Here is a 17,668-nt window from a genome sequence, read left to right as displayed (position 1 = left end):
ATTAATAGGCAGCTCTATAGTAAACTTTATTGGGTTACTGTATTTGCCAACGCTCATTCTAATACAATGTCTAACAATAAATAACATTAGCTAATGTTAGCAAAGTTAGCTTTTCTTAATTTAGCCGATCTCATTTGAACTCTTCAGATTCGAGCTTGCCTCGATTTCGACCAGTCATAGTCTTCGACTCGACAAAGGTAATCTTGATTAAAGCCCTTATTTGTTAGTGATTAGCATGTTTATACATGTTTATAGAAAGTAATACTAATGAAACAAAATCCACCACATCTGACATTAAAAATACAGAGAACTCAAAATCTGCCATTTCCTCAGGTTAGTTTCTCTATTTGAACTGTATACACTGCACAGTGAATGCTGAGTTTTGAAACTGGTTCACAATGTTTACATCCAACATCAAACGCTTATTTGAGGAAAGTGAGAAAGATTCAGTTTTCTGTGGTATGGGCCCTTCAAGTATGTATAGGTAATCAGTAAGTAATTAAAATGTTCATGCATGTTTACTGTAAGTAATACTAATCTTACCCATTCGTCCAAACCAACCACCACCTCCTCCACCAGCTTTGCAAAGAAGAAAAGAAAACAGGATTAACTGCAACCTAAAACTTTAGCCTATTATTTTAAATCTAATACCATTTCCATGGAGAAAATGTTTGTTATGAACTATCCGGAAAAAAGAACAAAACTTTTCTGTGTCTTTGAATATTCTGAAAAAACAATATAAAAAAAACTATGATATGGGCCCTTCAAGTATGTATAGGTATTCAGTAAGTAATTAAGATGCTTATGCATGATTACTGTAAGTAGTACTAATCTTACCCATTCTTCCAAAACCACCACCACCTCCTCCACCAGCTTTGCAAAGAAGAAAAAAACAAGAAAACAATGTTAATCATGACTTAAACGTTCATTATTTGTGACTTAAACCTTCATTATTAATCTACTACCATTTCCACGGAGAAAATGTTTATATAAACTATGTGGAAAAAGGAACAAAATTTTGTTCTCTGTCTTTACGTTTATAGAAAGTAATATTAATGTCACCTTTCTTTTAACAGAATCCACCACATTTGTAAAGACAAAAAGAAGAAAAAAACATGTATAAGTAATAAGTAGCTAATATATACTTAATGAACTTGTCTGAAAATATTTGTAAGTATACCTTATCTTGCCATTCACTGCCATTTGTTATAAGCATGTGTTAGTAATACATTTATAGTAGGTAATACCAATCTTACCCATCCTTGCACCACATTGACCACCTCCTCCACCACCTAAGTAAAGACAAAAGGAAGAAAACAAGTACATGTTTTATAACATGCATAAGTAATAAGTGAGTAATATATATCCAATGAATATGTTTATAAATATTTGTAAGTACAATGACTCATGCCATTGGCTGCCTCCATATACCTGCGTGACACGCGTGCATTGGGCAAAACACTGTCAATATCAGTAATCTGTTTATGCTGGACAGTGCTGAAAGAAGACCTAGAGATGAATCAGCGTGCAGCAAACTAAAAATGCATGGTAAAGTAGAACGTTCCTGTTACCCTCAACAGCATCCACTGTAACAAGAATCAAAGAGCTATACAAAAAAAAGATGGTTCTTCAAGGGTTTTTTAGTAAAGAAAACGGTTCTTTATAGAACCATGAACACTCAAAGAACCCTTTGGATGATTACAGAGTTCTTTGCATATCAAAGGGTTCTTCAGTTTGATGGAAAATGGCTAATGTTCTATAGATGGTTCTATTTTTAATTTCTTTTTGAAAAAGGTTCTATATAGCACCCAAAAGGGTTCTTTTATTGTTAAAAGCTTGACACTGTATCAATAGAAGAACCCTTTTGGGTGCTATATAGAAACCTTTTCAACTACAGCACATTCTCCATCAGTCTGGATAACCCTTTCATGATGTAAGGAACCCTTTATCATGCAAATGGTTCTTTGAGTGTTTAAGATTCCATGTTGAACCGTTTTCCTTACTAAAGAACCCTTGAAGAACCATCTTTTTTAAGAGTGTATATGATCGAGAGAGAGACAGGCTACAGTCATGGAGGACTTGAAATCACGACTGTATATATGATACACTATATGACCATAAGTATGTGGACACCCCTCCTAATTAGGGGGGTTAAGTGTTCAAACTACACCCATTGCTGAGAGGTATAAAAAATCAGGTATGGTTTGATAAGTTTGGTGTGGAGGAACTGCAGTGGCCTGCAGAGAGCCCTGACCACATCCTCACTGAACAGTTTGGGATGAACTGGAACGTCGATTGTGAGCCAGGCCTTCTTGGCCAACATCAGTGCCTGACCTCAACAATGCTCTTTTGACTGAATGGACACATATTCCCACAGGCACTCTGTTATAGAAAACCTTCCCAGGAAAGTGGAGGCTGTTAAAACCACAAAGAGCGAATGGAATCACTATAGGCTCATATTGGTGTGACGGTCAGTTGTGCATGTACTTTTGGCCATATAGTGTACATATGATAAATATGCTCATTGGTTGACTAGATATCTGGATATAGTAAAACTGTGTTCACCCAGTAGAAATTACATGACGGTCAGTTCATGTGACTCCTGCATTCTTATTATGAAAATAATGTTACTGGATCTTACAAAGTAATAAACACATTCTAATGAAGCTTTATGTCTCCACTTATATAGCTATAGCAAAATGCACTGATTTTTAAATGGCAAATGTCTTTTTAGGGTCAAATTTGAGCAAATAAAACCAATGTATTAACTTGCGAGCTAAAAAAGTTTATTTTATTCAAAGCTTTAGAAACATAATCCTTTAAATGCAGTTGTTAAGCTGGTGTATTCAGTGTCAGTATTACTTTTCCAAAGGTACACAATCCTTCCTTATTTCACAGTTAGACAGGTTACTCCACTTCACGCAATACTACATTATTAATTAGCTACTGCTTTTGCTATGGTTATGCAATATCTGAATACAAAACAATAAGACTTTTGTGAGACATATCCAGACTTGTATTAGGACTGACTCACATTAGGAAAATTCCATTTTCAGTAACTTACCAGTTTGGCGAGCCAAAGAACGAAACATTGCCTTCTTTCGATGCATCAACCCTGAACACAACACACAAAAACAGGACATGATGTTTTTGTGCCTAAGACAATACCACAATAGGAAGTTTTGTAAAAAGCAACACTAACCTGTAGTAGGCACTCTCCTCCTCAACAGTGGTCCTTTCACAGCCTCTCCACTGCCCTTATGAACAGCGATGAAGGCTGTGTGTGAGCTGCTCACTCCAGCCTGCACACTGAGTTCCACCACTCTGGCCTTTAAAGCCTCTTTCTCAGCTCCCTCATTCTGCTCCTCCCGTTCCAGAGAGCGGATCAGAGAGCGGGCAGCCAGTCTGTGGATGGACAGTCTGAACGGACAGTGTACGAGCTGTTTGAGGGTGATGAAGCCAACTGAGTGTAATTCATAGCTGGCCTGCCTAATATAACTACACAAATTAGTTCTTGTTACAGCCATCAGTGTCAAGTTATCCAATCCAGTTAACAAATGTAGTCTTTTTGAGTAAGAGTGGGTACTCTCACAACAAAAAAAGAAACAGAAGAAGTACAACTAATGCACACTGAGCTGATATTTACGGAGAGTGTTTATGAAAATTCTTTATTTTTGCCTATGCCCACCTGCATGGTTTAACTGTTGCAGTCATTCGCATAAAATGTCATAATAACAAATTTAAGAAGATGAAACTGTTCCTCTGAGAGAACAGAGAACAGTGGAGATCACAGACTGAATGTTACCCTGTATTCTCAGCAGGTTTGAGGGAGTAGCTGAGTGTGCTGGTGACTTCTTGATCTGCTATACGGTACTTCACTGTTACAGTCCCCTCAGAGTCTGAGCTCTGACTCTACAAACAGAGAAAAAATGTATAAAGCCACATATATATATATATATATATATATATATATATATATATATATATATATATATATATATAAAATCGCTGCAGTCAGAACAAAACCTTGTATCTCCATTTTTGTTGTTTTTCAGTTTTTGACATAATTTGAAAATGCTTGTTTCTCTTCACTCTGTGTGTAAATTTCATGATGAATGATGCTCAAAAAATGTCTGGTTCCACTGACTTACATTAAAAGTAAAGTATGTTTTTCCTCCTCCTATAAAGTTCTTATTTTGGAGAAACAAGGTTTTGTGCATATACATGTATATATATGTATATACACAAATTTCTTCACATACAAATATCTCATTGATTTGTGATACGCACCCATTCGACATACTACAGAACGTCCCTCAATGTGACAGAATCCATCATTTCCCATGTCTTACTTAAATTTTTATGTAATACATGCTGTCCTGTGTCATAACGGGAAAAGGATATATTTTGTAAACTGTATACTGAGAAGTTAGAAACTTTAATACTTTTCAGTTTTGCTGCTTGGAGCACCAGCTGGACTAGCAGTGTTCACTAAATTGAAAACTAGTCTAGTGCCAGTAAACAGGGGATTCTGCCACCGACTGCTGCTAGCCAGCGAGTTGCTCTTATTGTCTTGTAATGTCTTTAACAGTAGTACCCAAAAATCAATGGATTCATTGTGGAGCACATGTGTCAGACACTGAATTCAGCAAATGTCAGTTTGATAAAAGCTCTCACCTCTCCTTTCAGTTGCGTGTAAATCAGTGTCCTTTCACCATGGAAGACTGTGTTAATGGGTGGGCTCAGGCGTGTGGTGGACATGCCCACTGGGACTGTCCATTCTTCACTAATATCAACCACAGCTGGCTGCAGAGCATAGCGGAGAGACTGCATTACCTAGAAAGAAGAGAGAAGGCAAGAATGTTAAATAAAAAAGATGTTGAAGGAATTTGTTGAATGAGTACGCAGTGTGGAGCAGACAGCATAGAGCATGAATAACACCTTTAAAGAGGTCATATATTTTTTTCTAATAATTAAATGCTCTACATAATGGAAATGACTACTTAACTGGAAAATATCACTTAATCTAGTTAATATGCGACGTCCATGACTGAAGCCTACACGACTTTTAACGTCCTAACAGATTAAAAAAAAATGGGTATTTTTTTGGCAATACTGGGGATAAGACACTAAGCTACTTGAATCACACTCTACACAGCTTATACGTTACTGCTAACCCTAACAGGATTTCTACCAACACAAACACCTTCCTGTTACTAGAGAAGCAGATAAACACAGTTTGTACTGAAACAGTAAAGAAACAACATGACTGATCAGTTTGGTAGTTTCAGAGTTTTAGATGTACACGCACTCAACTGGGTTTACCTCATGTTTGCTCAGTCCCTTTTTCTCACATTGCCTATGTGACTCTTTGTCGATGTGTTTTGTACTGCTAGTTTGTATTTTTGTTTTAGTTTGCTTCCATTATGTTCAACTATTTTAGTTTGGTTTTCTTCGTTTTGTTTATTTTACCTTTTAAATGGGCATCTCTGCTCTGCTTGCTACCTGCTAATCAGTTTCTGGACTGTTAAATCTGACAGCAATAAAAACTCGCACTTGCATCCAGCCTCTTCACCTACTACCTTACAGGTTCCCACTTAGTATGATCCAAAACTTAACAAATACACAGACAAAAGTACATGAAATACCACATGGCAGAATGTCAGTGACATTGCCAGTGTTCCTAGATAGAAGCTCCTCTTAAATGGTGAGGCGCTGGTGAAGGATAAGGGGAGAGAATTCCACAATGTGTGTATTGTCAGTTCTTTAAAAAGCACTGCATTTCCTTTATTTGTTTACTGTAATTACTCTTCACTGACTGTTGTGGAAATCTATTTAGATTGAGTAGTTGACCTGTATGCACTACTAGATTACACTCACAGTTAGTGTTTGATATACTTCAACTGGTCTGAAATTCAATCAAGAAGCAAAAAAAAAATTAGTTTGTGCCTTTAACACTGTTTGAATTATTGTCCCAATGGTCAACTCTGACTGACCCAAAATCTGCAGACTAGCACCAACCAGCACAGAGTCAGGATATCAGGATAAAATCAGGATTAAAGTGTTTAGTGCAATCCTGGCTTAAGTATAAATAAATTATTTAATATGTTACTGCAAGTAAATTAAATCAGGTCAAATCATTAACGACCAATGTTGATGTTCTTAAGATAAAACAAATGTTCATTATTTGGTGCCACCAGATTGTATACATTCCTATTGTTTCTGTTAGCATTTTTACAGTTTGACACAATTGCCCCCAGCTTTACTTTGGGCTGCATGCGCTCAGCGTCTGTGATAAACTGGGCGTGACCACATCCCTCCTGAGCCATTCCTCTGATGAGCGCGGTGCTCGCACCTTCACCAATCCCAAACGTGAAGCACCTGTTGTGAAACAAAGCAACCTCAGTCATTATATCTGCATTATGTACATGAACACTTCATAAATCCTTCATAAATTATACCCCTAAACATAATTTGACCAAACAGTACAATCAAATAAATCACTTGAACAGCCTGGAGAAACATAAGCCTAGATCATATCACATAACCATCAAATCTCACTCCAGATAGCCTACTTAATTCAATCATAGTGAAATAATGATCATGTACGGATGGTCCTACTAATGTTATCAAATATCTGTACTTCTGAAGAGAGTTCTGCAAACTGAATAGTTAAACAGCCACACTCTACAGGCTGATTCATACTTTGGAGAAGTTGCACATAAACATGTGTCAGGACACAGAGAAGGGGTTTATGGTTAAGTTTAGCTCGCAGAGGCTCGGACAGGCCATGAGGTGCACCTCCAAAAGCTTAACTACACGTTCAGTGAATCTGTGCCACTGTCTGTCGAGATAATGCTGAGATGATGCTGGTTGAACAGGGAAGTGTATCTGGTAGAATTGAAGTTGACCTAAACGATACTCAATCCAAACCAGAACTGCAATAAAGCAAAATTCAAGGCTTGTCTGGTAGAAGAGGTGCAATGTTATAAAAACCCACAGTACCAATCTTCAGTTTCTGCACATTCTGGCAGGGATGCCGGAGATGCTTTAAATTAAGGGTGCTGTTTTTATAATCATCATCATACAGAATGTGTCACAACGTGACAGAATGAGGCGAGAGATGACAATATAAGCATATAACTGGCACATTAAACCGCTGACACATTATCATCTCACATATCTCAATCAAACGGTTGGTATGTGGTGCGGTAACCAATTGTGTCACGTCCATAGTCACACTGTGAGTTAACATAGGAAGGTGCACAGAGCAGAAGACGATGGTTCATAAAAACATCATTACGTCAGTTTTTTGTTTATATTGTCTGTATTGTTTGTTTAACATGATAATAGGCTCAGAACTGGCCTATAACTCTGCACACATTTTCCCTCTTTGCACCTCAACCTGCTTTATTTTTTAGTGGCCCACCTGCAAAGCGGCCAGCAGTTACTGAGAGAAGCGATTGGGCTCGTTGTAATGAAAATGCAGCATTACTGTAAAAATACTTCACTCTAAAACAATCATGCATGGGTTTTAGAACTTTTTATTATTACTATTATTATTTTTAACAGTTGGAGTCCTTAAATCTGGAGGTGCTGCAGCCTGTTTTAGCATCCCCACTTCACACATCCCTGCATTTTGGTTGGGCTAGAGTAAAGCTGCCGTACAGTGCACACATTCACGTATATGATAGGAGACACCCGCACAAATTTCTACAAACACTTGCACATGTTCACAGATAGGCAGATGTATAATCTGGCTTTCTGTGTTATGAAAGGTGTAACTGTATAAATGTTTAAACATTTAGCATTCCCATTGCTCAATTATCTAGTCAAACATTGCATCCAGTGAAAATAATACATATTAATAATTGATCAAGCCTTGAGTAGCACCAACACATGCCTGTGGGAATCAGCATTGTTTCTCACGAGAGAAAGAACTTGTTTGGTGTTCTCCACCTCTCCATCAGTAAATATAAACACCTGCAGAGAAAGAAGAAGAAAGAAGATGAAACTTCAGCCTTAAACACTGACAAAAATACATGCATGTTAATGCCAATCCTGACATCCACCTATTTTGTTATGTCTTTACAGCATGGAATTTATTTTATTTTTCTTGTTTTCTTTTATTTCCATTGCAGTTAGTTCACTCATTTTTGATTACATCCTTGACGTGTGATTGTTAAGCCTTGCTTACCTCTGTGCATTCCTAAATAATCAATGATTACAGACTGAGGCAACCTGATAAAACCACAAGAGTTACTGAGCAGTTATGTAACGAGGACGACGACGTAATCACCGACAGCTACACATGACTGGTCATGAGTGTCTGCTGTCTACTGTTTGTGTCTCATGATTGGCTTAACTATTAAAAGATGCACAAATAGCTGGAGGTACAAAAGCCTGTATGCTAGAACTGTTGTTATTCCTGCATCTCAGTCTCCTGACTCTCCTAAAGGAGATTTACTCCTTTTTTTGGATTTTTGGCATTGTGATATCAAACTGGGATTTGACCTCAATTTTGCCTGACATTATCAGTGCCACAACATTACAGTTAGGAGAGAGGAACAAATGTGTGTTACTGACTACTGCTGTAGTATGCAACTTTTCTGAGCTCAACATTTGTAAACCATTTGGTCAATAAAGACAGGGCAATAAAATAATGTTGTTTAGATAATAAAGATAAGACATTAAAATGCTGTTGCTTAGATAGGACACTGAAGCAATAAAGATATAAGGATAATAAATGCATGTGTTGCTTATGGCATAACAAATGCTTCATTATGATTTGGATCAAAATCAGATCTCATTTTAGGAGCCATTCATACAAAAATAAAGATAATTTACTTTCAACTTAATGGGAACCTGTAGCATGCATTTCAGTCGTAATCAAAATACCTATGTTTAGAGTGCAATGCTTTAATTAAATAATTAAAAATAAATTGTTTATTTTGTATTTGTGAGAAAGGACCAGCGTTCAGGATAGAGTGTGTTTCATTTTTGTATAGGGATAAACATCTGATTGACAGGTTAGCAGAAACTTCACTGGCTTCAGTTGTTTTAGTGTTGCTAACTAGCTTAGCTAAAGTTGATGTCTAAGTAACTACATGCCACAGCATGGCTGCAAGGGATTTTTTGTCATACTTGCAACACATACTAACATTACAGCAAAACCAACAGACATTAATTTCATAATTACGTTTACACTGCAATAGTTTTTTCTTTATCAGACGGGCTGAGGCAAATGCATAAAAATAATAAAGCAGATAACATGCTGAGCAGCTGATTCTTTACTCACCAAACTCACCAAATCTATGATTAAGTATATACATGTTAATTACTTGCATACTGGCAAGCTGCTGGTACTGGGCGATACAAAACAACCCCATATACCCGACCGCATTACCCAGGGGCCACTATTTGACAAGTAAAGTTAATGCTAGTCATGTCAAGTAACGTTAGTGCTAGTCAAGTAATGTTAACAGTGAAGTAGCATTAATGCTAGACAAGTAAAGTTAATACTAAACAAGTAATGTTAATGCTATTGAAGTAAAGTTAACGCCAGTCAAGTCAGGTAACGTGAATGCAAGACAAGTAACGTTAATGCTAGTTAAGTCAATAACATTAATGCTAGACAAGTAATGTTAATGCTAAGTAACGATGTTGGCTCGAAAGGGGCACAAAGAAAACATGTGACTGAGACAATGAGACAACAGAGCTTCAACCAGAACCAGTACTAAATGCAGGCCGGAAGCAGCAAGCTAACGTTAGCACCACACCTAGCAGCGAGAAGCACATTTGTCAGAGCCACTTCAAGCACTGACGAACGTGGCAAACATTTAGTAGCCATGATTGAGCCATGAACCAAGCTGTGTTAGTGATGAGCAGCTCAGGAGAACAGAGTTAAACAGAGTCTTTTTATCCATATTGTCTTAATAACTGATAACAGCATTTTGGTCAACTATTATCAGCGAGCAAGTCAAGATGTCTTTTCAGATAATATATACCCAAGCTTTTTACGTCACTCAAAAATGCTTTTTATACTTGAGCATGTGCTAAACTCAGGTGTATTAGCCTTAAAGCCTCTGTCAACATGGTTTCAAATATAAGCCCAAATAAGTTCACATAACCTGTTTTTCTAATGTGGCAGCAATGGCAATACAACATCATCATAATAAAAGTTCCCTAAATCTTTTAACTAATTCTCCATTTTTGCGTGAAACGGCACAATCAAAGTAAAGAGAGCACTGTTCACATATACTTTGGGCTACAGTCATGATCTTAGTCTGATTTGAAAGGTAACACTCTCAAGTGTTCCCAACCATCAGAATAACTGTATGATTTACTGAAACAGAGGCTAGAATGTAGGAGTTTATTTCTGCCTGACGGTCTACAGTGACAGATTGCTCTGTTATCAAGGTCACATTTTGGATTATGATGTCTCTGTGGATAGCGGCAAAGACTTGAAGGTAAGGACCCACAGATTTGCAGATTCGCACTCATTCGGTGCTTATGTTGCAAACGAGACAAACATTACTGCTGTGAATAACAAATAATAAAATCGGTTACAGGATTTCAAGCTTTATAACATCATTGCCTCACCATACTGCTGAACGATTTGTTGCATAAAAATGACGTATGAAAAAACAGAAGTGAATGCTTTGATGGAAGTGTGTCAGCACTGGTACAGTGATCTAGAAATGGTTAACTTAAAACAGTTGAGAAGTATATGGGATATATTCAGTTTTATGTACAACAGACTTAATTTATTTTAGTTAAAGCAAAATGTGGGATTTCAGTGTATTCAAGATACACCGGTCAGGCATAACATTATGACCACCAAATAGTACCTGCTCTGTGAGGGGGTCCTGACCACTGAAGAACAGGGTAAAAGGGGGCTAACAAAGTATGCAGAGAAACAGATGGACTACAGTCTGTAATTGTAGAACTACAAAGTGCACCTATATAGTAAGTGGAGCTGATAAAATGGACAATGAGCATAGAAACAAGGCAGTGGTCATAATCTTATGCCTGATCGGTGTATATTCACACACTTTAATATGATTTAATAGTAGTTAAATGCTGGCAAATGTGGCATGTCAGATCATGTGATGATTGACAGTGGCGTCTCCACAGCAATTTAAACTTGGTGCCAGTGACAGCGGTGAGCAACACCCCCAACGATGCTAGAGATTAGTGTGGTTCAGCCCTAAACAAGGGCCTTCCCCACATGAAAATATTCCATTTTGCTCTTCCTAACCGGTCTCTGAATGTTGAGTAAAAAATGCAAAATAGAGAACAAGCTCTCTATCTTTTAATTTTTGAGATCAAACGAGGGGTTGTACAGCAAGAAGAGGACAAGTCCAGTTGTCCATCTCACTATGTGTCATCTGCTTTGCAGGTGTCCACGCTAGATGTGTTATCCCAGACAGTATGTGTTGTGCTGAGTGAATCAGAACACACTCTAAATGTAGGTATGTCAACAAACACTCAGTTGCAAGCTTCAATTTCTCATTATGTTGAATGGAACTTTTTTGTTAATGTTTTGTAAAGTATGTCATTTTTGGATGGAACACAAGCAGAAATACACACCCATAATAATACATAAACATTTCTCACAGCTGCAGCTAACTGTCATTGGTGACAAATATATAATTAGCTGTGTTTTATGAAAGCTCTTATCAACACCTGTGTAGCACAGATAAAAAGTCTGCTGAACAGGTAAGTGTCATCATGAAGGCTGTAAGCTGGACTGAAATGATGGCACGCAGCAGGAATGAGTCAGGTAAGTGATGTTACCTGTCTGGGCTGGTTAGGGATGCACTGCTGACTGTAGATGTGTTTCAGAGGCTGCAGAATCTCAGTGCCACCCATGTCTGCTTGCATCTCCTTTACTCTCTTCACAGCCTGGTCCATTGTCTCCTGAGTGTATTCAACACTCTTCCTGAAGACAGCAAACACACACACACACACAAAGTCCTGAACGTTAAACCAGTCCTGAATCACCTTCAGTGTGAAAGTGTCTCATTCATGAACTGAGACTGTGATTTAAATTCACTCACGGAAAGAAAGATTCATAGTGTGAACCAAAGCCGTAGATATTGAAGTAGCAGCCCAGAGGGAGACTCTTCAGCAGCAGGAGCAGAGTGTCCTAAAATATCAAAGACTATTAATAAATGTTGTTCAACCTAAATGTATTTTAATTCTCCTGAAAAAAAGAAAGTCAGTTCAGTGTTGAGTCTTACCCTGGCACTCTCAATGCGTGTCTGTGCATCTTTTTCTCTATGCATCGCCCAGCTCATACTGCCAGATCTGTCCATTACGAACACAAACTCACCACAAAATGCAAATGACGTTGGTGCTTCAGGGAACTCTACATTTAGCATGACCACAGGGTCTCCCATGAGAGTTCCTACAGGAAGGAGAAATAAGAGAATGTGTAGTGGAAAGAAAGCAAAAAAAAAAATTAAGACAAAAGAAAAAACTGAAAGAAAACGTGCTTAATAATGCCAATAAATAACAGTAACTGTTGATATGACGACAATACTTTTCTAGGCTGCTTTACTTTTGGATTATGATAACTCTTTTGCAAGCAAGTAATAAGAGCCACTATCCAGCATCACAGTCAATGCACACCCGGTTACTGTTCTCAATAGTATGTTCAAAATGTTCACATCACAGATATATGAAATAGATCGGGAACAGTTTGATTATTTGATTTGATTATATCCCACTCAGGAACAATCGGTGATTTACACATTAAATGTAGCTCTGACAAATTCATAAAATAATGGATGCAAAATAATTCTTCCGTGTCTATGCATCCACAGGTAAAATAGTTTTTTTGTTTTTGGGTTTGTTGTGTAACATCTGGGAAGTATACCGCTGCTGTTCACTTAAATCAACTGGAATTTTGTGTTTAGTTTACCTGGCTCTGCTGTGGGCTCTCCTGCCTCCACTATAGCAGTGGGCTGGTGGGCGTTCTCATAATATAGTAACAGCTCAACATCTCTGTCAAACATATGACCTGCAGACAGGCTCACCTAAACACATAGACATAGACACACGTGCACACACACACACAGAAGCATAAAGATTTAATATCTGCCATAGAAAGAGTTGTATAAATAAGACTTCTATGTGTCAATCTGCAACATCTGCACCTTTTAATGCTGAGAAGATAAACATTTATCATATATTTAAATGTATGATGTCTATTACCTCTCCTCTGCACATATGTACATTCTCTCTTTTTAAACACACTCATACCTTTGCGTTTGTGTGGTCTGCATTGAGGAACACCAGAGGCTCAAGAGGACATTTGGACTCTACTTTAGTGATGGGGTTGGGAGAGCTCACATGGGCAGTGAGAGAGAGAGAGTAGGGAACATCTGCTGGTGATGATGTTATCTCTGACACTATACCACCACCTGTACCTGAGAGAAAAACAGAGGAACCAGAGATAAGAGCTCATTTACATGTTTGTTCCTTATATTGAGTTATCTAGTGCAATGTGACATGTGACATGATGTATATTACTATAAACAGCAATGTGCAAAAGTCAGAGACCCCCCTTCATTTATTAATATCCAGTCAAAATGTTGCATTATGTAGGTTATTCATTTTTTAGCTGATATTGTGATTACATATAAAATGACCCATAATAAAGGGGAAAGTTAAATGAAAATAAATGAAAACTGGAGTTCAAAAAATGATTAAAAGATTTTGAGGAAATAAGACTCCTAACAACCGTGCAAAAACCTGGTAGACCACCAAAACTGTCACCATCATCTGCTTTCATCTTTAATAGATAAGAGAAAATCAAGCTCCACTCTTGCTTCCACAGGTGTTTCTGTCCATCCCACCGCTGTGAGAAGACGACTCAGTACTATGAGTCTGACAATTCCCAGACAACTTTTCTCAAAGGTTTGGGTGGAGTTCATATTTCAGTTGGAAGTTTCTTATAGCCTGTCAACCGATAACTTTGACTTTGGCTGTTTTCCCCCTGCCTTATTTTGTGGAGATACAGTCATGTTCAGATTCTAAACTTGGTGCTGAACTATATTCAGGTCTGGATGATAATTTCAGACCAAAGCTGTTTCAAAGCTGTAATGTGTAACAGGCCAGGTGTTGTGCTGTTCAGGATGGTGTGTTTGGTTCATGATGGAAAGGTGCAGCGTGTGTCTTTCAGTGAGCTGGAGCAGTTTGGTACCTGGTGGTGTGTAACGGGGGTTCAGCACTGCAGGCAGGCAGAAGCGCAGGGCGTGGTCAGCCTGCACAGAGAGCTCAGTGACGTAGATGAAGGTGACAGCAGCACTCTGGCCTGGAGGCAGACTCCCCACACTCAGCCTGAACACATCCTCACTCTCGTCACTCTCCTCCAGCAGAAAGGCCTGATCTCCTGAAGCAATCGCATCATCATACTCCTCCCGCGCCTGAAGTACAGACAAAACACTTCAGTCTGGAGCTCTATAGGTTAATTTTCCTTTCCAGAGCAGTGGCTCAGCCAACACTCATTTATTTCCTATTCATTACAAGTCTCTATGAACCATTTCAGTACTCAGCAACCAGTGAAACAAGGTGTAAATCGTAGTAATGTAGTGAAAAGCCCTGACAGAAGACATGCTTAGATTTAAGGTTTTAAAAGGTGCTGGTCTGGAGACACTGTTCCTGTTTCTTACCTTCTCTCTCTCCTGCACCTTCGCCACTATCTCCTTGTCTGCAATCTTGGCACTGAAGTGGCAGACAGCAGCTTCTGCAGGCATGGGGAACACAAATACGGCCTCCAGGGGGCGCTCTTCTTCATTTACATACCGCAGAGTGGAGCTCACTGTAGCTACATAACCCTTAACCTGCAGATCCACCACTATGCTCTTCAGAGGAACTGAAAAAGAAACAAAAAGGACCGATTTGGTCAGCTGACTTGGTTAGTTATCATAATCAGAAACTTAATTATTCCACAAAAATTACTGAACAGAAGAAGTGTCAGAACTTACACCTGCACCTGCTGTAGTCACTCAGGGGGACTACAGCAAGATGAGAAATTAATTTGACTTTTTTTTTTAAATTAACATACATGCAGCACATCTAGGCGTACAGAAATACATTTGGCTAACACAGCATTCTGTAAACCTGATTTTATGTGGGGTATATGTACATTACGTCCCTACACTGTGCAGCCACGGAGATGGACGTTCAGTCAGCTGATAGGGTGAATTTTGTGTGACAAATTTAAGTTGATGAAATGGTGAGCTCAAGCAGCGGAGAGCAGGACAGATGTTGAAAATATTACTCGGGAGAAAAAAGAAAAGGAACAGAGATTAAATTAATGCTGAGCTAAGATGTTCCTTCGATAAATTCATATAAAAAAACATTGAAGATGAGAAAGACGACCCTGTTGAAGCTGGTGTAGCCAAAGGAGGTGCTAATGACGAGGTTTATATTTTCCCTAAAAATAATGAAAACAGATAATGCTCTAATGAACTGTATAGCAGACCTACAACTAACCCACACAACAACAACATCAATTCCTTTTTAACTGGGAGTGTGGCACTCTCCAAGAGCCACTTTGCATGGCCACACCTCCTAAGTTTCCATTCAGCGCAGGGCCCTTGGCGTACACCACAATATGCTCCTGACTGATAAGGATGACTTTTAAATGTGATGCCATTTCTCATTTAAAAAGGCCTTTTTAGCCAAAGAAGGTTTCGTGATCAGGGTTGGGTGGTAACGGCATTATGTAATCAGGACACAAAAACTTAGCTGTATTCCATTACAGTTACAACAAAAAAGACACTAATCAGATGGCAGGTACATTATAAAAACAGAGTGACTAACAGCAGGACTCAAACCACATACACATAAACTTGTCACCTTTTATCAAATCCCTCTGTTTAAATGATATGTCACAGATTACGTAGCCTTGAAGAGTCTGCTGCCAGGAGAGGTTTCTGAATAATAAAAATAGTGCCTTTTTACACTCGTAGCACACGTCGTTTCTACGAACTGCTGACACTGCTGAGAGCTGATTAGGGAGCATCTACAAATTATGATGATCAAAGTCCGAGCACAACCCACCAACAGGAAACCTTAAGAGCCAGTACAGTGTTTTAGCAGATAGAACATACATAATGGCCAGTTAGTTTTTAAAATAACCTCTATTTCTGATTATTGTTGATGAGCGATCTCAAAGTAAGATTTACACCTGAGTGATCTTTTGACTTTGATATGGTAAAGACACATTTTTTAACAAATAAGGCAAATAAGGAAAAGTCCCAGGAGAGCAGTGCAGTTTTAACTATTTTGCATTTGCATGGTAAATGAACTGGGTCACTATACAGCGATTACGTGTTTCCCTGAGTTTTAGTCCCTTTTTTTTATTTTCCTGTTAAAATCACTCAGTTCTCTTCCTCCCTTGATTTCTGAAATGATCACTCTTTTCACTGCGAGTATACCTGTCTAAACTCAACCAGATTTTACTGTACAAATCTGTCACCTTTATGTTCAAAATATTTTGACAAATATTGCTCCACCTAGATTTGGTCATTTTGCTAAATGTGAGATCAGTGACCATTTCTGTGAGGCACGATATTTAATTCACCTATATAATCATTTTGCTTTATAAAACAGTGTTCAGGTTTGGCTTGTGTTAGACTAAATTCTTGTTGGAAAAGTCTTGTTGAAATTATGTTTTGTCTTTTCTTTATTTAATTATATGCTTTTAATTAAGGACAAGTAGTCCAAAAGTTATGGAAAGTAATTAGATTACGTTACTTTAATACAGTAATCCCTTGGATTAGGTTACAATTACATTTTTAACAGGTAATCAGTAATCGGTAAGGGAATACATTTTAAAGTAACCCTCCCAGCCTTGTTCGTATACTTACCTGGTTCATTTGTAACGGCCAATAAGCCGCAGTTCGCCATCTTGTTCAGCTTGCTGCAACACCAAACACAGTTTATCAGAGCGCAGTTAACTTTCAGTGAACGAGAATCAGACTGTTTAGTGAACTATGAACACAAAACCAGCCCTTACTGTCAGTCAGTGACCTCGATAACAGAACAAGTGCAGTGAAAGTGAAAGTGAATCTACCTTTAGCTGCAGTGGAGCTAAATTAAAGCTGGGTTAAGACTAATTCAGCGTCGTAGCTCTAATCCATCCCAGCACAGCGATTCGGCAGCGCATTTACTGAGACGAGCTCCAACGCGAACTGTAGACTCAGGTAGTGCTGCGAAACCCCGCCCCCTCTAATTAATACACAGCGCATTCCGGAGAGACTGTTTTGTGGGGATGTGTGGTTCATGAGCGAGTCGGCTCTTTGAGCCGGTGTGCTGCCTCGTAGAAATGTCCTACTGTTGCGCATTGCATTGCGTTTATTTGGAGAGATCCAGCACTTTGTTGCTGTTTGCTACAGGCGGGTCGAGACGGTGGGAATGGATCAGGATGAAGAGGAACGGACGTTGTTTTAGGTAAACTGAACTTGCAGACACGTGAAACATTCGTGGCCATAGCTTAAGCTTTATACTAATTTCCATTGTTTCAGTCTGATATGCAGAGTTGGATTGATTTAATAAATTAAATTGTACCAAAATTTAACTACATACTTTACTAAATTATCCTTTTTACTTGCTAATATTGTTTTTTGTAAGCTTTATTTAAATGATTCAG

General features: G+C 38.4%; 1 protein-coding gene across 1 annotated transcript; it reads right to left on the bottom strand.

Moving 5' to 3' along the window:
* Positions 1-4: 4 nt before the first annotated feature.
* Positions 5-17,430, bottom strand: LOC118811927 (von Willebrand factor A domain-containing protein 5A-like). The gene is made up of 18 exons (XM_036576528.1): positions 17,093-17,430; positions 16,887-16,939; positions 14,682-14,884; positions 14,213-14,435; positions 13,270-13,436; positions 12,929-13,043; positions 12,246-12,412; positions 12,063-12,151; positions 11,800-11,944; positions 7,904-7,983; positions 6,267-6,381; positions 4,678-4,836; positions 3,806-3,912; positions 3,203-3,420; positions 3,065-3,115; positions 1,257-1,292; positions 838-873; positions 5-579 (listed from the first exon to the last, which is right to left on the bottom strand). The coding sequence occupies exons 2-18, from the start codon at positions 16,924-16,926 to the stop codon at positions 509-511; spliced, it is 2,022 nt and encodes a 673-aa protein (XP_036432421.1). The 5' UTR covers positions 16,927-16,939; positions 17,093-17,430; the 3' UTR covers positions 5-508.
* Between the last annotated feature and the right edge of the window lie 238 nt (positions 17,431-17,668).

This window comes from Colossoma macropomum, unplaced genomic scaffold, assembly GCF_904425465.1.
Source record: "Colossoma macropomum unplaced genomic scaffold, Colossoma_macropomum, whole genome shotgun sequence".
NCBI classification, from domain to species: Eukaryota; Metazoa; Chordata; class Actinopteri; order Characiformes; family Serrasalmidae; genus Colossoma; species Colossoma macropomum.
This window is presented reverse-complemented; position numbering and strand designations above follow the sequence as displayed.

What these genes read in the sequence shown, in the direction of transcription:
- LOC118811927 (XM_036576528.1), bottom strand. Translation starts at nt 16,926, where the DNA reads ATGGCGAACTGCGGCTTATTGGCCGTTACAAATGAACCAG. An exon ending in TTCTTTGGCTCGCCAAACTG is followed by an intron (nt 1,293 to 3,064) that starts GTAAGTTACTGA and finishes GTCTTTACTTAG; the next exon opens with GTGGTGGAGGAGGTGGTCAA. An exon ending in TCAATGTGGTGCAAGGATGG is followed by an intron (nt 874 to 1,256) that starts GTAAGATTGGTA and finishes TTCTTTGCAAAG; the next exon opens with CTGGTGGAGGAGGTGGTGGT.